Below are 27,532 nucleotides of genomic sequence, written 5' to 3' on the forward strand. Positions count from 1 at the left end.
TACCTGGATTACCAGCTAAGACTTGGAAACAAATTGTAGGGCAAAAGGATTGCTGAGGAGGGTTAAAGAAGGATATTTTGATAGGAAACACAAAATTCATCTTGTTAGGAAGCAACTAAGCAAATAGGAAAGGCATCATATATATTCTTAGTAGAATGGATTCTTAATATTATTTTTGTTTTTGGTGTTTGATAATTAGTAGCTGTTTGAATTCTTACCCAGCTTTAATAAAGACTTTTTTAGTGTTTTGTATAACTCTTGAGAATTATCTGTCCTTTGGTACTATAAATATCCATTATCCAGTGTCATCTTCAAAATTTAGGTACTTTTACTGCTTCATTTTGATTAGTTTGGAACCTGATGATCAGGAAAACAAACCAGTGATTTAAAAAAAAAAGTTTAAGAGGACATTTCTGATGTGTTAGAGATACGGGAAGACAGATTTGCAATTTGCATTTAATGGTAGGCATTAATTCTTTGTGACCAATTGGAAAATAGGTTTTAATGACTTGAGTATCATAAAATGTTCATAATTATTTGGTCTTTTTTTTGGTGATATGACTTTGAGATTTTAAAATGTGGAAAATACAACTTTTTGGTGGTACATTTTCAGTAGTTTTGTCAGTTAAGTAATGGATCACTTTCCTGGGCTAGTGACCCAAACAACTAAATTTTGTTAGGAGAATTTAGCTGGGAATATGGAGCGCAAAGTTGTTCATCTCTTATACTGCCAACTTGCTTTTTCTAACTAGAACTCACAGACTGAGAAACATTTCAGGTCCTAGGATTGGTTCTGATTAGCAAGCTATTCTCGCTCTTAGTTACTTTTCCATCTCACTCCTTCCAGGATGAACTAATAAGTAATTTTACTGCACTAATAACGCTTTGAACATAAATGGCAAGGGAAGTAGGACAGTGGTGGAACAGTAAATGGACTTTCAGTATTGGTGAAAGGATGAGAAACTATTAAAAAATAAGAGAGGAAAGCTGAGCAACAAACCCTGGAGATTTTTTTTTTTTAGATATTATTTATTTGAGAGAGAGAGAAAGCACATGGGGGAGGAGGGTCAGAGGGAGAAGCAGACTCCCTGCCGAGCAGGGAGCCCGGTGCGGGACTCGATCCCGGGACTCCAGGATCATGACCTGAGCCGAGGGCAGTCGTTTAACCAACTGAGCCACCCAAGCGCCCAAACCCTGGAGATTTTGAAATAGGAATGACCAACATCAGTTTTCCTTAGATGAATTTGATATGATGTCTTGGTTTCTGCCCCCATCCCAGCCCCACCCCCACTTTGTATTTAAAGTTTTAAGTGAATAGGGAAGTTGAAAGAATAGAATTATGGACAGCTATATTCTTGATGCCTAGATGGAGTGTTCAGTAGCAACATTTTGTTCTATGTCTCTTTCTCCTAATATATATAAATATTATGTACATTACACATAGCTTTTTGAGAGAGTTGTTAGCCTTTTACAACAAGTAGCTGTCTTCATGTTACCCCTAAATGCTTCAATATCTGTAGCCAAAAAACAAAGGACACTGTCCTATATACTTTAATACCATTAGCACACCTTAAGACATGAATAACTCTTTAATGGCATCTAATACTTTAGAGTCAGATATTTTTAGTTGAATCTAAAATATCTTTCAGTTATTCTTTTCAGATCAGGTTCATGCAAGGATATTTGGATGTAATGTCTTAGTCTTTCTAACTCTAGAACAGTCTTCCCATCTTTTTCTTCAGTGACATAACTTTTTTGAAGTAATCAGAAAAATTATCTTTAATGTCTCATATTCTGGGTTTGTCTGATAGTTTCCTTGTGGTGTCTGCCTTCTGAAGTTTCCTGTGAATTGGCATGATTACATACAGGTTATGCATTTTGAGCAAAAAATTACTGACTGTGTGATGTAGATACTTCATAGTGCATTCAGCCAGGAGGCACAAAATGACAGTCTGTGCCACTGGTAGTGATGCTAAGTTTGGTCCCTGGGTAAGTAATGTCTGTATGGTCTATTACAAAAACCTGTTTTTACTTTTTGCCTAGCAAATTGCTGATATTTTGGCGCTATACAAATATCCCATCAACCTTTTCTTAATGTTTTTAACATCTTTGATGATCTTTGCCTGATTGACTTACTGCATTGGGTTTTACAAAATGGTTATTTTTCAGATTTTGTTATTCTTTGTTAATTGGCATTCATGTCCAAAGAAGAGCTTTTCCTACCTTTTCCTAGTAAACTGTAGTTCCTGCAGAAATGGTGGGATAAATGTAATTTTTCCTTATCTACTGGTTTTTAGAATGAGGAATTGTGTAGTAGTAGTCCCTTCAGTGATAGCAAATGAGGCTTTTTTTTTTTGGTTGTCCTTTCTCTATAATTATTATGAATCCATAAACTTTTTTTGCTGTCAAAATATTTTCAGTTAATTGACCTTTTTGATGGTCAAATCACCTGAAATTTGGCTAATTTTGAATCCCTCCAGACTGTCACCTGTGTTTTAGGGACACATCTCCCTTAGTCTTTGAGTGCTTCCTTGATCTCTGACACAGAGATGTGTGGGTTTTTAATTGTGTTCATAATAGTACCTTCACTTGAATGAAACTTTCATTTAAAATTCTGACAGTTCTTTTTCTTTTTCTTTTTTTTGAAGATATGTTCAGAGCCACTTGGGGTGCCTGGGTGGCTCAGTCAGTTAAGCGACCGCCTTCAGCTCAGGTCATGATCTCAGGGCCCTGGGATCGAGCCCCACATTGGGCTCCCTGCTCAGCGGGAGGCCTGCTTCTCCCTCTTCCACTCCCCCTGCTTGTATTCCGTCTCTCGCTGTCTCTCTCTCTCTGTCAAATAAATAAAAAAAAATCTTAAAAAAAAATGTTCAGAGCCACAGTAAATAAATAAATAAATGAATAAAATTCTTACAATTCTATAAGCTCTAAATATCTCAGAAGTCCTGAAGAATCCTCTGGAACACTAGAAGATGGAAAAAAAAATGTCAGTTAGCAAATAACCTGTTTCTTGTTTCCTGAGGACAAAAACACTTAACCCCCCCCCAATTAAAAAAACACTAATACTTAATTCTTAATGGTGTAGCCAAATTCTACACTCAAAAAGCACAGGTTTACATTAGGGCTACGTAAGAGATTCTCCACTTAATTATTGGCAAGGAGATTGTTAATATCCCAAAGGAATCTTTCAACTTGGAGAATAATCAGCCCATAGCACCTTCTCACTCTGCCTTAACAGCAGTAGGCTTTTAATACATTGATACAAATGATTTCTTAATCATTTTTTCATCATAAGTGTATTTCTTAATGTCCATCACCTTTTTTCCACATCCCTCACCCCTCCCACTCCTCTGGTAACCATCAATTTGTTCTCCATAGTTGAGAGTCTCTTTCTTTGTCTCTTTTTTTCCTTTGCTCATTTGTTTTGTTTCTTAAATTCCACATATGGGTGAGATCATATGGTATTTCTTTCTCTGACTGATTTATTTCACTTAGCATAATACTCTCTAGCACCATCCATGTCGTTGCGAATGGCAAGATTTCATTCTTTTTTATGGCTGAATAATATCCCATTGTATATATATGCCACACCTTCTTTAGCCATTCATCTATCAGTGGACACTTGGGCTGCTTTCATAGTTCAGCTATTGTAAATCGTGCTGTAATAAACAGGGGTGCATGTATCCCTTTGAATTAGTGTTTTGTATTTTTTTGGTAAATACCCTATACAATTCTGGATCGTAGGGTGCTTCCATTTTTACCTTTAGAGGAACCCTCCATATTGTTTTCCATGATGGTTGCACCAGTTTGCATTCCCATCAACAGTGCAAGAGGGTTCTTTTTTCTAAACATCTTTGCCAACACTTGTTTCTGCCCAATACTTTTTTTTAAAAGTAGGCTCCATACCCTGCATGGAGCCCAGTGCAGGGCTTGATCTCACGACCCTGAGATCAAGACCAGAGCTGAGATCAGGAGTTGGATACTTAACTGACTGAGCCACCCAGATACCTCTACATAATAAATTTCTTATCTCGAAAATATAGGAATAACCCCCCATTGCTTTTCCAAGGTTCACTTGTTATTGGCTGTTAATGCTTGATCATTCACTTAATCTAAAATGTAAAATCTAAAATATTTGTATTGAAATCTTCATCCCAGTACAAAATAAAATTAGATGAATGGTTTCACAAGTTGAGGTTTAAGATAAGTAAAAAATATATTTCTGAGAAAATGGAGTCCAGCAAAGTGAGTGGTAATGCATTCAACTGCACTACCTGTTTTACAATGAGTGTAATGGGATTGTGGGGAAAATTCCATACACATCTTTGTGCACGTGTATATTGAATAACAGGGATCTTATATTTCAGTTTTATAAACTCGACATCAAAGGTAATGGTACAGCATTTGCTAACAGTGCCCAAAAGATGAGTAACACTTAAGGCAGAGTTCTGAGAGATGTTGTTTTGCCTTTTTGGGCTCACATTGATCTGTACCTGTCCTTTCTAGTCTTGGTTCACCTTCTGCTTGTCTAAAAAAAAGAAGTGTTTGTTTCTGATACAAGAGGTATTGAATTTCTTTTCATCAATAATACCCATATAGTGTAGTATGCAGATATGCACTTTGGGTAAAGTACTCCCATATTCCTGATTTCTGGTGGCAACAGATGGGTAGACTAAGGGTGGAACATTTCCATTGCTTTCTTTCTTAAGATTTATGTGTATTTTGAGAGAGAGAACGCACAAGGGGAAGGGAGAGAGAGTACTAAGCAGACTCTGTGCTAAGCGTGGAGCCTGACGTAGGGCTCGATCTTACGACCTGAGCCAAAACCCAAGAGTTGGCCGATTAACTAACTGTGCCACCCAGGTGCTCCAATTTTATCACATTTCTTAAAAGTGCAGTGTAGGGAAATGAGATGAAAATGTAATGATGGTTGAATGTTTCTCTTGGCAATTGACAGTATCCTTTTCTGATCACTCAAACTTCTTAACACTCATCCTTCCTATTTCTTCTGTTTTATTTAGTGAATTTGATCATTCTCTCCTGATTATACTGACCTTTCTCATTTTTCACAATACTACTTAAAAGTAGATTTTCCTAGTTTTTTGGCTGATTTTTTCCCTTCAGATTTTTAATTCCTTTCACTGTCTCTTATTGATACCATCAAATCTTGGTCTTAGGTTTCTCCATTTTTTCCATTTTTTTCAGCCTATATATCCCTGTTTCTTTAGCTATTATATCTTGGGCAAATTCCAGTAAACAGACAAATAAGTAAAAATATGCACTCATGTACACACACTTCACAATCCCAATATGAATTATGTACACATATATGTATAGTTTCAACCCATACTTCTATTACAGAATAGTTATACTTTGATGTCCTGTTATCACTGGAATCTTTTGTATCCAAATTCAGCATCTTCTGCCCTAAAATGGTTTTTCTTTTTTAACTTTCCCATTCTTCATGTCCTAGTTTAAAAACTTGTAGCTCCCAATCTGGTCAATAAGTTTCTTCTGTCTTAAAAAAAATGCTTTTTACATTTGCCTATTGAGGCAAGTCACTGAAAAGCCTAAGAAATGAGAAAGTGCGGGGGCTCCTGGGTGGCTCAGTGAGTTAAGCCTCTGACTTGATTTCAGCTCAGGGTCATGAGATCAAGCCCCCTGTCAGGCTCCATGCTTAGCATGGTGTCTGCTTTGCTTGTCCCTCTCTGTGTGCTCCCCCCCGCTTTCTCTCTCACATAAAATACATTTTTTAAAAAATGACAAAGTGCAGGATTGCAGAAAACTGTATGGTGCTGATCTCAAGATACCTGTAGCCGCACCATGAACGATTATGGGAATCCCTGAAGCCACTGGCAAAACCTCACATCTCCCAATGACTACATACCTATGTGCAGCTGCCCCTGAGAATAGTGACTTCTATTTCTCTTTGACCTTTAAATTTTTGTGTAATTCTCTCTTGGTGGTAGATTTTCAAAATCGAATCCTGCTGGTAAGGGAGTGTGGGAAATGCTTCTAGATCCTGCCATATAGAGAAGAATTAAAAGATGGGGATAGTGTAAAGTATCAGCAGGCAGTATGCAGCACACACCCTGAGTTCCCTTACCCAGAACAAATACAAACTCTTTAGCTTAGAATTTGTGGATCCAGCAATTCCAGGTCTAAGTATTTACCTGCATGAAACAAAACCACTATCTCAAAGATGTATCTTTATGCCCCATGTTCAGTGCTTTATTATTTATGATAGCTAAGACGTAGGAATAACCTAAGTGCCCATTGACAGATGAATGAATAAAGAAAATGTGATACATATGTACATATATTTAAATATTATTCAGCCATTGAAAAGAAGGAAATTCTGCCATTTGTGACATATGGAGGGACCTTGCAGGTATTATGCTAAGAGAAGTAAGTCAGACAGGAATGGCAAATGCTGTATGATCTTATATGTGGAATCAAAAAAAGCCGAACTCATAGGTACAGAAAACAGTTTGGTGGTTATCAGAGGTGGGTAGTGGGGTGGAGGAAATGGGAAATGGTGGTCAAACGGTACAGACTTCCAAATTATAAAATAAATAAATCCTAGGGATGTAATGTTCAGCGTGGTGACTATGACTAACAATACTGTAGCGTATATTTCTTTTTTAAAAAGAGAAGGGGGTGGGGAGGGGGCCGAGGGAGAGAGGAAGAGAGAGAATATTAAGCAGGCTCTACACCCAATGCAGACCCTGACACGGCTCAGTCTCACAATCCTGGGATTATGACCTGAGCCGAAATTAAGAGTTGGTTGCTCAACCGACTAAGTCATGTAGGTACTCCTATATTGTATATTTGAATGTTGCTAAGAGAGTGATAGATGTTAAGTACATTTATTGCAGTGATCATCTCCCAGTGTATTTCATATATTAAATCATTATGTTGTACACCTAAAACTAATACAGTGTTATCTGGCAGTTATATCTTTTTTTTTTTTTAAGATTTTATTTATTTGACAGAGCACAAGCAGAGGGAGAGAGAGGGAGAAGCAGGCTCCCTGCTGAGCAAGGAGCCCAATGTGGGACTTGATCCCAGGACCCTGGGATCATGACCCGCGCTGAAAGCAGCCGCTTAACCGACTGAGCCACCCAGGTGTCCCTATGGCAGTTATATCTTAATAAAAACTTGTGGCTTTTCATGTTTGACACCTTAAATGACCAACCTTATCTTTTACATTCTGTTAGTAAATATTGTAGTTGAACCACCTATTGTTCTTACTGCTCTTTTGCTCTGTGACTTCAACTCCCTTAAATGTGAAGTTTCCTTCCTCTTTAAACACACAAACAACTAAGTCTTATACCCTAACTCAGGTGTTAACCCACTTCTCTCTCCTATATTAGAACTTCCACGTTTAAAAGTGTCTCCCACTGGAATGGATTCTTCTAAGAATAAGGATCTGCCTTTTTTGCCAATCTATTTCTAATCTTTACAAAATAATCTGACACATAGTAATTGCTTAATATTAAGTAAATGAATGTCTATGAGTAAGGTACTGGTCATATGGTATATCTCATATAAGATGTAATTCCAGTTAACCCACTAAAAAGAGAAGGAAATGAAACGTTATATGTACCGACAGAAAGATGTCTCTGGTGTAATTTTAAGTGATGAAAGTAACGTAAAATATCTAATTTTTCTAAAAATAATCTAAATATTTTTCTATACTTAGCAGTGGGGAAAATACACTGTTAACACTGAGTACCTAGGATGTTGGATGGGAGCTGAATACATCATATATTTTTGTATTTGAATGTTTTAAAACAAGCATACTATTTTTTAATGCAAACAGGTTTTTTTTTTTTTTAAAGACTTTTAAAATTTTTAAGTAATCTCTACACCCAAGTTGGGGCTCAGACTTATAACCTTGAGATCAAGCGTTGCATGCGGTCCCCAATAAGCCTCCTGGGTGCCCCTGTTTTTGGATTTTTTTTTTTTAAAGAATAAATCTTAGCAGGTGTTGAAAAAATGCAGCACCTAGGCGTAAAATCATACAAGAAAAACCATAAAAGATGGCAACTTCCTTATTTCTTGCTTTATCTAAAATGAACATATAAAAAATAGAATTAATACAGAATTTAATTCCATTATAGTTAGCATACAGTTTTATATTAATTTCAGGTGTACAGTGTAGTGCTTCAACAATTCCATACATCGGCTTTGGTTTTGCTTTTTTTTTAAGAGTTTATTTTATTTTTTATTTATTCAATTTTATTTATTTATTTGACAGAGAGAGAGATAGCGAGAGCGGGAACACAAGCAGGGGGAGTGGGAGAGGGAGAAGCAGGCTTCCTGCTGAGCAGAGAGCCCAATGTGGGACTTGATCCCAGGACCCTGGGATCATGACTTGGGCCGAAGGCGGACGCTTAACAACTGAGCCACCCAGGCGCCCTTAAGATTTTATTTTTAAGTAATTTCTAGACCCAGCATGTGGCTGGGACCTACAACCCTGAGATCAAGAGTCACAGGCTCTACTGACTGAGCCAGCCAGGCGCCCCAAGATTTGCTTTTTTTTTTTTTTCTTAAACTCAGCATTACATAGCTGAACATTTTTTCTATCTCTGAACATAGAGATTATGACAGTCTTTTTAATTTTATTAAGTAATCTCTACACCCAGTGTGAGACTTGAACTCATTACCCTGAGATCAAAGAGTCCTGTGCTCTACCAACTGAGCCAGCCAGGTCCTCCATGACATTTTTTTTTTAAGGCTTTGTGGTATTTCATTTTATTGACATAACATAATTTAACCGCTGCAGAAATTTTTCTCATTAAATTTTCTTTTTTCTTGTAAAGGAATATAAGGAATGTCTCCTTCCAGTGAAATCTTAACAAAATTGTATTGTACTTTCAGTTTTGTGACCCAAACTCTCTCTCTCTATATATAAAGTGTGTATATATATGTATATATGTATATTCCCTTTTAATGGTTTTGGCTTCATTCCTATATATTTCAGGTCTACGGATCAATGGAGAACTAATTACTGCCTATCCCCAAGTGGTGGTAGTGAGAGTACCAACCCCTTGGGTGCAAAGTGATAGTGACATCACTGTTTTGCGCCATTTAGAGAAGATGGGATGCCGGTTGATGAACCGACCTCAAGCCATCCTGAACTGTGTTAATAAGTTTTGGACTTTTCAAGAGTTGGCTGGCCATGGTGTTCCTTTGCCGGATACTTTCTCTTATGGTAAGTTCACTAATAAGAATTTGTAGCCTAAGTTTTCCAGCACTTACAGTTTTGAAAGCCATACTAAATTAATAGGGTTATGTGATATGTGAAGGAACTTTTTATAGAAATAACTTTCAGTTTTGGGGCACCTGGGTGGCTTAGTCATTAAGCATCTGCCTTTGGCTCAGGTCATGATCCCATGGTCCTGGGATCGAGCCCGACGTTGGGCTCCCTGCTCAGTGGGGAGTCTGCTTCTCCCTCTCCCACTCCCCCTGCTTGTGTCCCCTCTCTTGCTGTGTCTCTCTCTCTGTGTCAAATAAATAAATAAATAAATATCTTAAAAAAAATAACTTTCAGTTTTAACAAACTGGGCATGAGAATTATAAATCTGTTTTAAGATTTTAGTTCCTTGATATTGGGAGAGTAGATTTAGCAAACTTTTTATAAAGGGCCAAATAGTAAATATTTTGCACTTTCTGGGTCGTCAGTCTTCTCTTGTGACCCTCAGTAATGCTGTTGTAGTGTGAAAGCTGCCGTAGACCACACTTAAATGAGTATGGCAGTCCAATAAAACTTTTTTATAAAAAAAGACACTGGACCAAATCTGTCTTAAAAGCCTTAGTTTGCCAATGCCACGGTAAAGATAATACAATTTGGTGACATCTCTGTTTAATGTCTGATTATCCTTACCAGCATTTTTGTGGTAATTCTTCATAAATTTTTCATATTTTTTTAAGATTATTTATTTATTCATGAGAGACAGAGAGAGAGAGAGAGAGAGAGAGAGAGGCAGAGGGAGAAGCAGGCTCCCAAGGAGCAGGGAGCCTGATGCGGGACTTGATCCCAGCACCCTGGGATCATGACCTGAGCTGAAGGCAGACGCTTAACCATCTGAGCCACCCAGGCGCCCCAAATTTTTCATATTTTTTAAGAAAATGACACTGTCCTAGGTATACTTGAAAACCAGTGCTTCCAAAACTATCTATGGTAAAGGTAAAGGATCATTTTTTTTAAAAGACCACCATGCTGTGGATCAGTACTCTTATAACATATGATAAAAATGTCTGAGTAATGCAAGATTGCTATAAAAGCTTCCAGTGCTTCTCTTTTTATATTTATCAGGTCACATATCAGTTTCAGAGAAGTTGCAAACAGGCGCAGGTTACCAGGCAACGCTTTTGAGTAGCACTGCCATAAGTAATATTATGTTAGTATATTTCCTACCTGTCCAGTTCTTTTGTTTGGAAAGAATCAAACTTGCTATAAATAATTACAATTTCCCATAAAGACAATTCCTCAAATAAATGTTCAGTAGTGTTTTTGGAGAGTTAATGAGGCTTTTTTTTTATATATACATAAACGATTTATTTATGAGAGAGACAGAACGCATGCACACACGCACGTGTGGGGAGGATTAGAGGGAAAGGGACAAGCAAACTCTGCACTGAGTGTGGAGCCCGACGCAGGGCTTTAAGTCTCATGACCCTGAGATCATGACCTGAGCCGAAATTAAGAGTCAGACGTTCAACTGACTGAGTCACTCAGGTGCCCCAACCTAAATTTTTTTTTTTTAAGATTTTATTTATTTATTTGACAGACACAGCGAGAGAGGGAACACAAGCAGGGGGAGTGGGAGAGGGAGAAGCAGCTTCCCGTGGAGCAGGGAGCCCGATGTGGGGCTGGATCCCAGGACCCTGGGATCATGACCTGAGCCGAAGGCAGACGCTTAACTACTGAGCCACCCAGGTGCCCCCCAGCTTAAATATTTTAAAGAAAGGGGCTCCCCAAGTCTGTATGGCATGTGTGGATACAGTTGCTGTTTTCAGCAATTGCATAAGAAGAGACAGTATGTTTGAGAATTCTGTCAGATGCTTTTGGGATATTCTAGCTTATATTATGAGTCTATGCTTCAGATTTCAAGAGAGTGGAAAGGAGAAAAGGATTAAACAAATTAACACATGTTACCTGTACTCTCATGTTGAAGGTTTAAAATTGGACTGAATCATCATAATTTCTCTAAGCTATAAATGTATGATACTGCATTTGATTAGTGAACTTTTTCCTGGTTTAATTTTTTTATATCACCATGCTGATTTTTTACAACTATAGTTCATTTTTTCTCTAATCTTATTACTGTATCATTTGTTCTTAGGCAATAAAAACAGGAAAGAATAAAACTTAACTCATGGATACTAGGTGGCTCAGTGTAGAAAGAACTCTGATGAATAATGAAGATAAATTAATTTGTATGTTTCATGAGAGGGAGAGAACACACATAGCATCAACCTTGGATGAGTCTTCTAAACAGACTCATTCTTCTTTTTCTTATTCTAAACCAGGCAATAAGTACACGGAAGTAGATCTTGATGCTTCTGTTATTTTGTGTAGCAGAGGAATAAGGGATAAAAATATAAAATATCATGTAGAATTAGGAAACTGAGCTGAAAGATACTTAATTTCTTTAAGTTAGATACTAGAATATTTGTAGTTTAAGATAGCTTTCATCCATTTTAAAAGGGGTTGTTTCAAACTGGTATTTAACTGTTACTTAACAGCTTTTTAAAGTAGGCTCCATGCTACGCGTGGGGCTTGAACTCATGACCGTGAGATCATGAGATCAAGACTTGACCTGAGATCAAGAGTCGTATGCTTAACCGTCTGAGCCACCCGGGCACCCTTCAACCTTTTTTTTTTTTTTAAGATTTTTTCATTTATTAGTGTGTGTGAGAGAGCATGAGCAGCAGGAAGAGGGAGAAGCAGACTCCCAACTGAGCAGGGAGCCCCATGTGGGGCTTGATCCCAGGGTCCCGGGATCATGTCCTGAGCTGAAGGCAGATGCTCAGCTGACTGAGCCACCCAGGCGCTCCAGGCACCCCTCGACTTTTAATTACTTCCTTTAAGAAAAAATTTAGCCATCAGGTTCTTAACTTTCTACCTCCTATGTGTTGCTGACTTTAGTATAGATAAAACTTACCACATAACACCTATGTTACTGTTCTTAATTTCTTTTTTGCTCAAACCAGGCGGTCATGAAAATTTTGCTAAAATGATTGATGAAGCAGAAGTACTGGAGTTTCCAATGGTAGTGAAGAATACTCGAGGTCATAGAGGTGTGTATGAATTGTTGCTGTGGTACATCATTTTGAGATTACTCTTGAGAATTAATAAGGGTGATTATACAAAATAAATTTTTCTTAATCTGATCATTGCTATTATTTTCTTTGTAATTCCTCATGGTTATTGACTAGACAGTAGTCTTAACAATTGAAATGTATAGCTTTTGAAAGGACTTTGGGAGAATAGAAGGAAATTGTTGGTATATGGTACTTCAAACTTATGGAAGTCTACTGTGAGTTGTTCACTTTGGCTAGAAGCTTTTTCTTTTTTTTTTTAAGATTTTTTATTTATTCATTTGTGACACAGAGATAGAGAGAGGGGCAGAGGGAGAGGGAGAAGCAGGCTCCCTGCTGACCCAGGAGCCCGAAGTGGGACTCTATCTGAGGACCCTGGGATCATGACCTGAGCCAAAGGCAGACGCTTAACCATCTGAGCTACCCAAGTGCCCCTAGAAGCTATTTCTGTTCATTTAGTGGTTGTCCTGGAGATTTTAAGATGCATATTTAATTTAGACCAACCTTCAAATTATATCTTTATCTTTCTCTTTAACAATGCAAGAACCTTGGATCACTAACTCCAGTGATCCCTGTCCCAATTTATATAGTTTGAAGACTTAAATATATAAAGCAAAGCTATGAAGCTATAGAATAGTAAGGATTTCATTTTCAAAATGTTCATGAATCCAGGTACTTCATAAAGCTTGATACCTTGACAGAGATAGTTGGATTGAGGTTCAGCTGGGACTGTTGAATGTATTGTTTATAATTAGGTCTCCAGTATGTCAGCCAAGAAGTCTTAGGGCTCCACAGAGAGGCTCCAGTGAACACAGAAGCAACATGATCTTTTATGAATTAGCCTCAGAAGTCATACAGAAAAGCTTCTGCTGTGTTCCATTGTCTGAAGCAATCACAGCCCCTCCTTGATTCAAACGGAAAGGACAAAGATTCCCCCTCTTCTTGGTGGGAAGAATGTCAAAGGATTTGTACCCGTTTTATTTTACTGTTTTTAAAGGATTTTATTTCTTTATTTATTTGAGAGAGAGAGAGAGAGAGAGAGAGATTGATCACAAGCTGGCGTTGGGGCAGAGGGAGAGGGAGAAAGTCTCCCTTTGAGCAGGGAGCCTGATGCAGGCTGGATCCTAGGACTCCAGGATCTTGACCTGTGCTGAAGGTAGATGCTTAACCGACTTAGCCACCCAGGGGCCCCATACCCGTGTTTTAAAAACAGCCACTTGTTTTATCACAGAAATTGACAAATACAGTAATGGAATTGTCTAGTGAACTCAGAAATAAAACTAGGTATGTAGTAACATACTATTTTATTCTGTGCAAGTGTTATATATATTGTATAATAATATGTAAGACTTGTTTTTACTCAGAGGGAAATGTCTTGCTAATAAATGAGGCCAGCATTATTGTCTCACCTGGAAGAATACAAATCTTAGACCCCTACTTCATGACATAATACTGAAATAAATTCTAGAGTAGTGTAGGAATTAAGGGAGTGGTAGGAGAGTATTAACTTTATACACATTTTTGCATTGTTTACTCATTACCATAATTGTTACTTTGGTTAAAAAAGTAATAGATCCTGAAAGAGCAGGTTGAGACCCAAAAAGATGCAGGTGATACATATCAACTGCTCAGAGTTTGACTTACATATTTTTTGTATTCTTTTTCAACCACAGGCAAAGCGGTTTTCTTGGCTCGAGATAAGCACCATTTGGCTGATCTAAGCCATCTTATTCGCCATGAAGCTCCATACCTGTTCCAGAAGTATGTTAAGGAGTCTCATGGACGGGATGTGCGTGTCATTGTTGTGGGAGGCCGTGTGGTTGGCACCATGTTACGTTGTTCAACAGATGGAAGGATGCAGAGCAACTGCTCACTAGGTAAAAACAATGCAGGTGTCTTTCTAGTATATATAATATTATAGCTTGTCCAGTGAGTATTCATATATAACTACAGGTCTTTTTACTTAGTAAGTTGAAAACATTATCTTTCACTTATAACTATGATCAGTAGACTTATAATGAATATAATATACTTGTGAGTTGTTTTTCTAGTAATAAAATTGGATTTCTCTGAAACATAAATTTGCTTTTACCCATGCTCAATTTGTAACCCAATTCACACTTGTGTGAAATGTCTGACCAGAGTTAAAAATTCCATCTTTGGTGATAATACTTATTTTGTGTGTAATTGGAGTTCACTCAAGCTGGGTCCTAACCTCTTTTACCCATTGGTCCAAACAAGATTACTGCTTTTGATTTACTTTAATGTGTATTTTTTTGATCTCTTATTGTTGAAGTGCCTTAGAGCTTTTACTTTTCTGTGTATTTCATTTTCTTAGTCATCTGATCTGGTTGTGGCTCTAAATACTATCTATGTTGTTATTTTCAAATTTATATCTCTACCTTAGGCTTTCTTCTTGAACTCCAAGTACCTGTAAATAACTGTCTACTCAGTATCTACCAGTAGTTGTCTAACAGACATTTTAATCCTGTCCAAAAGTGAACTCCCCATAAAACTCCCCGTCCCAGTGTATTTCACCCCCCGTTTTCTCCTTATCATTTAATGGCAACTCTCCAATTTAGACCAGATTCTTAGTCATCGAGTCTTATACCACATATAAAAACTGTCAGATTCTAATTTCTTTATTTCTACTCTCAAAATGTATCCAGATCTGACAGTTTCTCATTATCTCTGCCATTAATATTGTCTTACCTTATTTGGATTACTTGTAGTCACCCCTAATTGGTCCTCTTGCTTCCATCCTTATTCTCCTACAGTCTGTTTCTAACACAGCAGTGATGTGATAGATCTTTTTAAAATACAAGTCAAATCAAGTCAGGCTTTGTTTAAAATCCTCCAGTGGTTCCTTGCTTCATTCAAAGTAGAGTAGTCTATAGTGGTCTTACAGTGGACTAACAGGCCCTGCATGATTTGACCCCTACTTACTCTGAGATTACAACCTCAGGGGCAAATCTCAGAAACATAATGTTGAGAGAAGAAATGAAAGTCACAGAAGAGAATAAATATAGTATGATTCCATTTATATAAAATTTAAATATATGCAAAAATCAATACTAGTTTGCTGGGAATATAAATTTATGTAGTAAACTGTAAAAAACAATATTGATAAATGTGAAATTCAGCATAGTGCATAGAATAGGAGCACAGGGAATTTAAAAGCTAATAGTGATATAAAGCCTCTTTTGTACTCTTGAAAAATAATTTCTGCCTCCTGGCATTAGTTCTTCATATCCCATTTTACATTTTCCATCCCGTCATATTATGCTTATTGGCTGCTACAGAGCTGAATAGCATCTTCTCATTTCTGGAACACCTTTACCTTCTTACTTTCCTACCTTGAGATTTAATTAACAATTACTTTTTATACTAAAAAGGTAAGTTAATTTTATATTAAAAAGTGATACTTTTTTAAATTTTGAAGTAACTGAGGCTTACAGGAAAGTATGAAGGATAATATAAAGGATTCGTTTGAAACCTTTAGCCGACTTGAGAAATAAATTAATTTAATTATGTTCTCTGTTTACTCCCCTCCCTGGTCATTTCTCCCACTTCTCCCCAAGTTCTGAACTTGATGTTTCTTTTTACCTTAAAAGTACTTCCAGTTCTTCTGTCTTCCTAAACAAGGTATTTTGTGTGTCATAAAACTTTATATAAATGATTTATAACTTTTTTTTCACAGCATCATTTTTGAGATTCATCGATGTCAACATTGTAGCAGTAGTTGATTAATTTTCCCTCCTGCATAATTTTACCTGTTGACTGCTTCCAATTTGGGCCGTTTATAAGCGGTGTTGATATAAAAATTTTTTTGTATCCTTAGATACAGGGCCAATTGGGTTTGTAGGTTAGCCCATTCACTCAGAAGTGGATTTCTGTATCCTAGTGAATTATACAACTTCACCTTTACTAGATATTACCAAATGAGTGTCCAAAGTTATTATATAATGTTTCTTTCTTGTAGTACCACCTCTTTACCTACTTGTGGTATTGATAGACTTTAAACATTTTGTCAGACTGGTGTGACGTTATATCATGTTACTTTAATTTGTACCTCAGACCCTCTTCATCCATATTCTGTGAATTGCCTGTTGAGGTCTTTTGCCTCCTTTTCTTTGGATTTTTTTTCTTTTTTTAACATGACTTGAAAAAGAGTCCTGTATATAATCTGATTTCAAATCCTTCATCATTTACATGAATTGTAAATGCAGTTTTCATCCCAGCTTATGATATCTCATCTTTTTTTTTTCTCCAAAGATTTTATTTATTTGAGAGAGAGAGAGAGGAGAGGCAGAGGGAAAGGGAGATGCATACTCTCCCTGCTGAGCAGGGAGCCAGAAGTGGGGCTCCATCCCAGGACCCTGAGATCATGACCTGAGCCGAAAGCAGCTGCTTAACCGACTGAGCCACTGAGGCTCTCCTCATCTTTTTGGTTTATATATTTTAGTGAACAGAAGTTTTCAGTTTTAGTGTCAAGCATATTCATGGTTTTCCTTACATTCTTTATTTTTTATTGAAGAAATTATTTTTCACCCTGTGAAAAAGAAAGTCTTTTTCACCCAATTCTATTCTTATATATAGTCCTCTAAAAGTTTTTCAAGTTTCGCTTACCATGTTTAGGTTGTTAAGCTACCTGAAATTGATTTTGTTGTTCAGTGTAAGATAGGGATTCCATTTTCTTTTTTCCAAATGAGTAACAACTGGTTTTCCCAGCACTATTTATTGAATAGCCTGTTCATTACTGATTTGTAATGCTATTTTCCTTCTGTTTTAGGGTCCTTTGGTCTGTTTTATATACTCTTTATTCCCTATATGATTATCAATCTTAAGTCCTCTAGTATTATGCCTAAATATCTGATAGAGCAAGAGCACCTCTACCTTATTCTTCAAAATTGAATGCCGTCATTATTCTATCCCCAGGGAGGCCCCCCTTTTTTTGATAATCCAGATATTTATTTTTCTCTTTATCGGTATATAATTGGCATATAACATTGTATAGTTTGAAATGTACAACATAGTGATTTTACATATGTATATATTGCAAAATGATTACCACAATAAGATTAGTTAACACATCCATTGCTTCATTTATTACTGGAGTGTGTGTGTGGTGAGAACTTTAAAACAATCTACTCTTGGGACATGTGGATGGCTTAGTCAGTTAAGTGTCTGATTCTTGATTTTGGCTCAGGTCAGGATCTCAGGGTTGTGAGATCAAGCCCAGTGTTGTGGGGCTCTGTGCTCAGCAGGGAGTCTGCTTCTCTCACTCTCTTTGAAATAAAAATAAATCTTAAAAAAAAAAACTGCTCTCAGCAACTTTCAAATATATAATACAGTACTGTTAACAATAGTCATCAGTCTATACATTATACTTCAGAAGTTAGTCATCTTATAACTGGCAGCGCGCCTACCCATTGACCACCTTCACCCATTTCCCCTGCCTCTCCCCTACCTGCCTCTGACAACCACCAATCTGTTCTCTGTGAGCTTTTTTTTTTTTAATTCCACATATAATCATACAGTATTTGCCTTTCTGTGACTTACTTCACTTAGTATCCATGCTGCAAATGGTAGGATTCCTTTTTTTTTTTTTATGGCTAAAAAATATGCCTTTGTGTGTGTGTATCTCACATTTTAAAAATACTTATCATTGCAGTGTAGTGGACATACTAGTTTCAGGTGTACAACCCGGTGACTTGATAATTCTGTAAATTACTCGATGTTCACTACAACAAGCATAGTAGCCACCGTATATTGCAATGTTACTGACTATATTCATTCCCTTCATCTATACCTTTCATCTCCATGACCTATTTATTTATTCGTTTATTTTTTAAAAAGATTTACACATGCTTAGAGGGGAGGCCGAGTGGGGAAGAGGAAGGGAGGAAGGGAGAGCCCTGAGGCAGGGCTCAATCTCATGAACCCGATATCACCACCTGAGCCGAAACCAGTCAGGTGCTTCAGGACTTCACCACCCAGGCACCCCCATGACTTCTTTATTTTATAACTGGAAGTTTGTACCTCTTAATCCCTCTCACCTATTTTACCCATCCTCCCTGCCCCCTCCCCTCTGGCAGCAAGTTGTTCAGAGGCCTTTTTTATATGAATATTCTCTTATATTCAGTATTTACAGTAAAGGTAACTATATCTCTTCAGTTCTGGTACTGTAGTAAGTGCTTAATGACTATTAATGTCTTTAGATATTGCTAGGTATTGTTAGTATTCCCATTTTAGAGATGAGGAAGGCCCAGAACAGTTAAGTAACTTGTTCAAGATACAGATCTAATAATCGTGCAGCCAGAATGCAAATGTACTATTTGGCTCCAGAGTTGTTCTCTTAACCACTCTTTGAATATGTTGATGTCCAAAATTGGCAAAATTACATGGAAGCTATGCAGATACCATTTAGATTTTCAAGGAAATGACATAATAGCCTTTTTAAAAAACTATTAAGCTATGTGCCTCTGTACTCTTCTTAATGTTTATTAACTATATTATAATCTCAGTTATGTGAAATTACCTAGACACATCTGATGATAGTTAACTAAAGGTTAGATAATTATGGTTAGTATTGGAAATCAGCTTTCAAGCTATTTTTGCGGAGACTTTTGGTTTTTCCATAATGAATAGGTTTTGGTCGACTTTAAAATATTTTAAATAATTTTATACACAAATAATTTTATAAAATCATTTAAATGTCATCCTTTTCATCCCCCCATTTTCCTTACCTCTTCTACTCTCCTTTCACCTATTTATACATCTGTCCCTTTATTGATTTGCACTTTTCAGTTTTTTGCCACTGTGAGCATGTTACTTTAAATACGTATCTTTGTGAATAATGCTTTTACAAACTGGTACTTTTGTGTTGAGGAGTCTCCAGATTGGTATTGCTGGGTCAAAATATTTTTAATTTTTATAGATGTGGCCAGAGTAATTTACCAGAAGGCTATCAGTGTAGTTTTACTTCTGACATATTAAAATACCCTTTTTTCGTCTCCGCCTCACAAGCACTGTTACTTTTTTTGTCTTAAGTTTTTGCCCATCTAATGGGAGTCAAAATGCTATCTCACTGTTAACTTTAATTTTATTTCCCTGTTAATGATGGGAGTATCTTTTCATAGCTTATTGGTAATTTACATGTACTTGTATATGAATTGCTTTTTATTATATTTGTCATCTTTTTGGTTTAACATTTCTGACCAATAACCACTAAATGTCGGCTATAGAGCCCTCCTCCTCTAGTCTCAGTTGAACAGCCCAAAATGCCACCATTCAGTTTCTCAATTCTCCCCTGTTGAGAACCACTGCTTTAGAACCTCTGGTACAGTGTTAAGTAATGATTTTAAGTATCTAAGTTTCTGATTTTCTTTCCTTTTAAGATTTTATTTATTTATTTGACAGAGAGACACAGCAAGAGAGGGAACACGAACAAGGGGGAGTGGGAGAGGGGGAAGCAGGCTTCCCACGGAGCAGGGAGCCCAATGGTGGGGCTCGATCCCAGAATCCTGGGATCGTGACCTGAGCCGAAGGCAGCCGCTTAACGACTGAGCCACCCAGGTGCCCCTAAGTTTCTGATTTTCATTGAAATAGATTTAATTTGCTATTTAGAATACTTAAGTAATTTTATTCTACTAGAGTTTTAAAGTAGGAATGATTGTCTAATTTTATTCAGTGCCTTTTGGAATCCTTGTATTGATAAGATCATTTAGTGTGTTTTCCACCTTTAATTTCTTTATGTGTAATGGATTATGTTGATAAATTTTAGATTTAAAATAGTTTTTGAACTACCCTTGCATTTCTAGAATAAACCTTCTTTAAATAATAGATATTAGCATATTTTTAAATTGGGATTCCTTTAATATTTCATGTAAAATAGTCACATCTATTTTAATAATTAAAGATTGGTCTATAATACTTTTTAAAATGACTTGATCAAGGTTATATAACATTGGTTTTCGTTCGGTGTATTGGGAAATTTTCAGTCTTTTCCTAGGGCATTCTACAGGTAAAGTTAACATCGGAATAAAGGTTAGCTAAAGAAAACTCCACTTTGAAACCATCTGGTCCTGATTGTTTTTGTAGAAGTAGCTCTTTTATCACCTTTCCAGTATCTTCTCTAATAATAGTTGGCCTGTTTAATAAAGTTTGCTTCTTCTTGGATGAATGTTGATTTCTTGTTTGTTTAGAAATCAGCCATTTGTGGGGTGCATGGGTGGCTCAGTTGTTAAGTACCTGCCTTCAGCTCAGGTCATGATCCTGGGGTCCTGGGATCCAGTCCCACATCGGTCTCCCTGCTCGGCAGGAAGCCTGCTTCTCTCTCTCCCACTCCCTCTGCTTGTGTTCCTGCTCTCGCGGTCTCTCTCTCTGTCAAATAAGTAAAATCTTAAAAGAAAAAAAAATCAGCCATTTGTTTTAGGTTTCAGGCAGGCCTCAGTCTCAGTTTCATGAGATGATTGTTTATGTTTATTTGAATCTCTTTTGTTTGCAATTCTTTCTTTGATATCATTCATAATTTTGTCAAAGTAGCATTCGGATTTTTTTCTCTTTTTTCTATTCTAATCATTCAACTTGTTTTCTTAAGTCTCTCTTCTTAGTTTCTTCTAGTTTCTTCTTAGTTTCTTTTTCTTAGAGTACTTAATTTCTAATTTCAAAATAAGTTTTGGTATGAAGTGTTTTTACAGATGGTATTCATTTTCCTTCAATTTAGGGGATCAGTTCCAATTTCTAAGTCCTTAATAACCTTTTGGTTACTTAAATCATTAACTCCTAATTTCTAATTTCTAATCTTCTTGCATTATTGTCAGGGAATGTTGCCTGTAAAAAGTGTTTTATAATTTGTTGGGACACCTCCGCTCCGTCAGCTGAGCATCTGACTCTTGATTTTGGCTCAGGTCATGATCTCAGGGTTTTGAGATCCCACGCTGAGCTGAGCTTGAAGCCTACTTGGGATTCATTCTCTCCCTCCATCTATCCCAACCCCCAACTTACATGGTCTCTCTTTCTCTTAAAAAAAAAAATTGTTAAGGTTTTGTTTGTTTTGGGCAAACACATGATTGTTTATTGTCAGTAAAGGAAAAATGGGTATGTGGGTATATACCATATTCAAGAGGTATAAAGCTATGAAGTGAAGTTTGTTTTTGCCTTTGTCCCTCATCTCTTTGCCCATCCCTTTAGTTTTCAGAAATTTTTTTGTTTGGTACAGTATATAGATAAACTTTGTCTTTCATACCAATCTGACCAGTTTCCACCTTTTCCATGGGAAATTTCAGTTTGTTTTTAGCATAATTGCCAATACAATTCATGTTCTTCCTTTATTCCAGTTTTATTTTACGTTTGCTGCTTTGTAAGGTACCATTAATTCCATTTCCATCCCGGTTCCCAAACTCAGTCAACCTGGATGCTCATCCACAGTTTTACATTCCATTAGGGGTTAATTTTTCTTTCCCTTTGCTTAAATCAGACACTTATTTCCTCTATTATTTGAGAAAGTAACAGTTTTCCCTGATACTCTCCGTTTTCTACTCTTCTCTGCCTTCATAGAAATATGAAGTCTTTAGAATATCACCTCAATCCATATTATTGCAAGTAAAATAAGTTTCTGTGAAAGTTTAATGCCGTCTTCAGAAAAAAATAGCATATTGAAAAAATACTAAGTTATTTCTTTGAATTGAACAGGGATTCTCTAATGAAGGAAACTTAGATTTCGGAAGTCACAATTTTACACTAGAATGGCACATTTGTTATCACTGCTAATTTAAAAGACAATCAGCATTAGAGGCAAGCTTTAGTTTTACTCTAAAAATTTATCATTTTGGTAACTTATGTTGTTTCTTTTTTGCCAGGTGGTGTGGGGATGATGTGCTCCTTGAGTGAACAAGGGAAGCAGCTAGCTATCCAGGTGTCTAATATCCTGGGGATGGATGTGTGTGGCATTGACCTATTGATGAAAGATGACGGCTCCTTCTGTGTCTGCGAGGCCAATGCAAATGTAGGTTTCATCGCCTTTGATAAGGCTTGTAATCTAGATGTAGCTGGTATCATAGCGGACTATGCCGCCTCCCTCCTGCCCTCTGGCCGGCTCACCCGGCGTATGTCCCTGCTCTCCGTGGTGTCCACGGCCAGTGAGACTAGTGAGCCGGAGCTGGGTCCCCCAGCCAGCACTGCTGTCGACAACATGAGCGCAAGTTCCAGCTCTGTTGACAGCGACCCTGAAAGCACGGAGCGAGAGCTACTGACCAAGCTCCCGGGGGGCCTATTCAACATGAACCAGCTGATAGCCAATGAAATCAAACTCCTGGTGGAGTGACTCCACCAGTAAATAATTAACCAACAAAACCCTTGTAAAACTCACTTTCTTTTTCTTCTTTTTTTTCTTTCTTTCTCTTTTTTTTTAAACCAACTTGCAATGCTGTTCATGGAAGGGTACTCAGGAAGATGAGAGAAAATTGAGTAGAATTAGGAGAGAAGAAAGGGAGATAGACTAGACCTCTGCTATTAAGATGTTACTGACTAATTTACAGATAGAATGGCAGAAGAGGTGAAATACAGAAAAATGTCAGGCTCTTATGTTACCCTTTAAAATTACTCAATGTGTATGCTCTCAGGTCATGAAGAACACACAACTTTTTTTCATGGCCCCTTGCTTTTGCTTTTGTACAGTTGCTACAGATTTTGTCGTAGCGTTACTTCACATTTCATTGCAAAGATTTGTAATGAGAGGAAAACATCTACCTAAATTATAGGAATTTTTACATACAACTCTGAAAATTCTGCCTTTACCATATTAACTAGCAACTTTATGTTCATAGTTTATGAAGTCTTGAGGAGCTCTTTTACTGGGATTTATTATTTCTCTTTTTTGGTTTTCCTTTAATTTGGGTGGGAGGGCAATATTAATATGACCCAATAAAGGTTTCTTAATGACAGAATTGGCATTTTCGTATGATGAAAGGGAAATGAACAGTATTGCAATGTCTGGTACACAAAATGACATTTACTCCAATGTAGATAAAATTACACTAGTTTAAAATATGTGCATTGACTTGTATATGTTAGTGTTTTAATCTTTTTTGAAAGATACATGCTCTGTTAATGTTGCAGTTTTTTTTTAATACATGCTAGTCTAACATTCCCTGATCTATGCCTGCATCTTTAACAATGGCCAAAGTGAAGAAAGTGCTACCTTTTTGTTAACAAGACACTGACTTGAAACATGTGCATTTAAAGCCTTTTTCTTTTTCCTTTTTTCTTTTGGTGGTTGGGCATTTAAAGTATAAGGACAAGGGAAAATATTTTTGGGGGGCAAATCAAGGGCCTATAAGTTCTTAAGTATAAAGCTGAGGTGATTTTATAATACCAGCATTATATATTTGCATTTTTCACATTTTAGGAGGGAGTATATATATGTGTGTGTGTGCACGCATGCATGTGTATGTGTTTTGCTTTTTGTTTACACCAACTAATCAAAAAGGATAGATTCTAGAAAATGGAGCATGATGGGGAAACACAGTTTTTACTTTAAATAACAGATAACTTGTTTTAATAACTACACTGGGGTAGAGGTACTCACTAAAGACATAAAGAGAATAGATGCTTCTAAGGCCTTTTAATGTATATGTATGTTGTTTGGTTTTTTTCTTTGGTTCTAGACTGTTCAGTGTATGATTTATTTAAGGCTACATGCTTTTCTATGCTTCTGGCTGTGCATTTTCTCCTATTACACACAGGTTTTAGGGTGGGGTGGACTGGACGTTTTTGTTTGGAGACTTATTTTGCAGTATTAAGTCTCTTATAGCCCAACTCCGAAGCCTTCAATACTGCCCACTCTTCATATATTCCTTTAATTTCTGAATTTATAAAAGCCCCAAAATGGCATATAACACGAGCCTTTAAAACATGGGTAAATCTATTTGAATAATGGGTTTGGAAGGTGTGTTAAGAAATGGAGATTCTCCAGAACTCAACGTAATTTTTTTTAAACAGCAAGTTCCATCTCACTACAATCCTCTGAAGCTTTTACCTGAGTCCTTTCTTGCCTCTTCAGTGCTTTTTTCCTTCAGATGGACCTTAAAACATAATTTCTCGGACACTACTAGAGAGACTTCGAGGCAATAATAAAAGATCAGTATTAACCAGCTCTAACAGAGGTTTGATCATGCTTGTACAGTTTTTCCCCCGTTTTAAAAAGGAATGTAATAAAATTTGTTCTTTTCCATAGAATTAAATAATATTGAAATTGAGTGAAAGGTTGATTGTTGGCAAATAGAATAGTACCTCTAATCTGTGCAGTGTCTCATTTCACCTCAGAAAAAGATGATAATAAGAGGATTTTCTAATTTATTTTAAGATATTCTAATCTCATATAAAAGAATTTGCATAGGGTTATTGTGGACCTTACATATGTCTATAAGTACCTCTGACTCATTAACAGAAAGAAATACTTGGTACTTCTTTCACTGAATGACCATAGGAGGATGCATATTTGGGATAGAGAAGTAAATGAGGGAGAAAGAAGTGCTTAATTAAGTTATTCGTACGATTGTGTAGAGAGCATCTGGTTGTCACGTAAATTATGATACATTAAATACTTACATATCACATGTATATAGATTTATGAATTTTAAAACATAAATAGAACACCCTCTCTACTTGATGAAAAACTCAGGGTTTGTTGTTGGGTGGGATAAGGTGTCAGGAAAAATGTAGATAGCCTTTAAAACTATTTTACCAAACTAACCAAATATCAGAATTATGTGAGATTATTTCACCTTTAGTTTTATTCACTACTGATCGATCTTTTGTGCATTCACACTATATTAAAACATAGCTTTACCAACCTATTTCTGGACTTATACACTCACATGTTAGAATAAAGAGGTTAGGAATGATCATCTTAGCGTTTAAAAACATGAATATCTTCTTGAACTCCCTCGAAAATTAAGGTAAAGAATATGATCAAATCATTCTGGAAGAACCCAGATGAAACACCCCAGATATATAAGTGAAACTTAAATATATTTTCATATTGTTTAATAACTTTTGTATAATCTTCATTGCTATTATGAGAGCTAAAAATGTATTTATCAAATATGTATAATTCTTATCATGCCCAAATCTGAATTATTGTAAAATTGTGTATTGTTAAAATTGTAATTCTTAATTGTATTTTAAAAGTAATTCTTTCTGATATTGTTTTTATGTTACCTATGATGAAAACTGGACTACACATACACACATACACACACACACACACCCACCCACACATCCCCATGAACTATTCCATTTAAAATTTTTAATAGTTTTTTCTTTTTTTTGGTGCCTAAAATTGATTGGTCATTTCTGCTGGCTTTTCCTTCACTGAACTTTGAAATCTTTCTGTATATGCTATCAATAAGAAAATATGCTGGAACGTTAGAAAAATCCACCAAGAGACTTGTTTTCATCAAGCACTTTATCAGACTTTTGAGAAGGTATCGAAGGCATTGGAAAGAATTGACTTTAAAAATCATCTTTTTCTCAAGAAGAAAACAATGGAAAAACAAATTCTCTTCATTCAGTGAATCCCCAGTTTGGGGTCTGGGGAGCGTAGAGACATTGTGAAATCAAATCTTGTGTTACATTTTTCTCCTGGCTCACTCTTTTTGAGAAGGTTTATGGGCTATATGGCTGGTGAGACACGATCCCCTCCTAAGAAAATGTAGGTGCTCAGACAGGTAACCTCTGCTGCTACTGTTTTTATTTGTTTGTTTGTTTGTTTAATTTCATTTAAAATTTGTTTTTGTTGTACTAGGATATTTTTAAATGTAATATATTGCAGGATTTATAACCAGGTTCACTGCTTTCTTTCTTTCTTTTTTTTTTTTTCTTAAAAAAAAAAACAAAGTTTCATTTAAGATACATTTAGGCGCCTTTGAAGCTTGGATTTTGGAATGTTTCAGTAGTGGACAGAAATCTGCTGTTGGAATCTTCTAGTCTTCCAGGTTTAATTTGAAATGTTTTTAGTTTTGTTTTGGAGTTTTGTGTGGTATTTTATTTCCTTTATATCAGTGCCCTTTTGCCATGCTGTTTTGGGGTGGCTGCCTAACTCTAGTGAAAATTCTTTCTATATTAACGGAAGTTTGGTGTTTTAAATTCCTTAATGTTTTGCATTTTTTTAAATTGTTTTTAAAGAAATATTCTAACTGCTTGCACTGTTACTGTTCTTTGCCAGCCTTTTCAGGAGCCAAAAAAACAAAAACAAACAAACAAAAAAATACCCAGAGAAAAAACTTTCCTTCTTCCCCCTTCCTGATGATGAGTGAGAAGTATTGAGAACTTTCGGGGTCAGTGCCCTTCTAAACTCCCCTTCCCCCAATAATGCAGCTGTATAATGAATGGTAAATGCAGCGGTTTGGATTCAGGCACAGCCCCAGCCTGCTTGCAGGTAATTTGACTCTCCTTTCTTTCCATCGCAAGGCTAACTTTACTTTCTTTTTAAAAATTTTTCTTTCTTTATGTACTTTAAAGGCAACCATGGGTTTGTAAAAACTCTTATTTAGAAAATAACGCTTAAGTATATCTAACAAATAATTTGATTAAAGAACTTTTGGGGGTAAAGTTTGAATTGGTTGGGATGAACTCAGGACTTTCTTTGGGGATTTACTTTAGCCATTTAGATAACTCCATTCCTTGCATATATGTCTATAATTAAGTATTTCAGAGTGTGACTTTTTTGGCTTTGTTTTTGTTTTGGGTTTGTTTGTTTCTTCCATTGTGCTACTCTGGCTTAAGCTTTTTCAGGGGTTGGTGTTCCGAATACACAGTGAGCTCACAGTATAAAGACATCAATTAGGAGTTGACAGGTATGGAAAACTAGAGTTTGAAAAGGTAAACTTAGGTTCTAGGTTATATATATGGTAAAAACTCACCATAGTGTTGAGTTGATCTTAGTGCTTCTCTTTCTGTGACATCATTGTAAAGGTGAAAAGGAATGATGAGACAAAGAAAATAGAAAGCATTTCAGTTATTTTAGGAACAGTGTGATTTCAGAACTAATCATTTTAGCATTTCTAAGACACTAGTTCTAACAAAGAGATAGATGTGAACAGTTTCAGGTTATCATAATGGTTCAAATATTTAAAAAATTACAGGTTTGAGCAGTTTGGAGGGCATTTCTGAAGCACAAATCATTAAGCCCATT

At 36.4% G+C, this 27,532-nt stretch overlaps 1 protein-coding gene across 1 annotated transcript in view; it reads left to right on the top strand.

Moving 5' to 3' along the window:
- RIMKLB (ribosomal modification protein rimK like family member B) overlaps positions 1-22,660 on the top strand; it is a 45,347-nt gene extending 22,687 nt beyond the window's left edge. The window contains exons 2-5 of the mRNA XM_028119767.2: positions 8,990-9,220; positions 12,226-12,312; positions 14,007-14,210; positions 22,197-22,660. Coding sequence (XP_027975568.1) covers positions 8,990-9,220; positions 12,226-12,312; positions 14,007-14,210; positions 22,197-22,660 — 986 coding nt within the window. The remainder of the gene's footprint in view (positions 1-8,989; positions 9,221-12,225; positions 12,313-14,006; positions 14,211-22,196) is intronic.
- Positions 22,661-27,532: the final 4,872 nt, after the last annotated feature.

Source organism: Eumetopias jubatus, unplaced genomic scaffold, assembly GCF_037043125.1.
Source record: "Eumetopias jubatus isolate StellerSeaLion01/CBP00866 unplaced genomic scaffold, mEumJub1_p1.0 scaffold_8, whole genome shotgun sequence".
Lineage (NCBI taxonomy): Eukaryota > Metazoa > Chordata > Mammalia > Carnivora > Otariidae > Eumetopias > Eumetopias jubatus.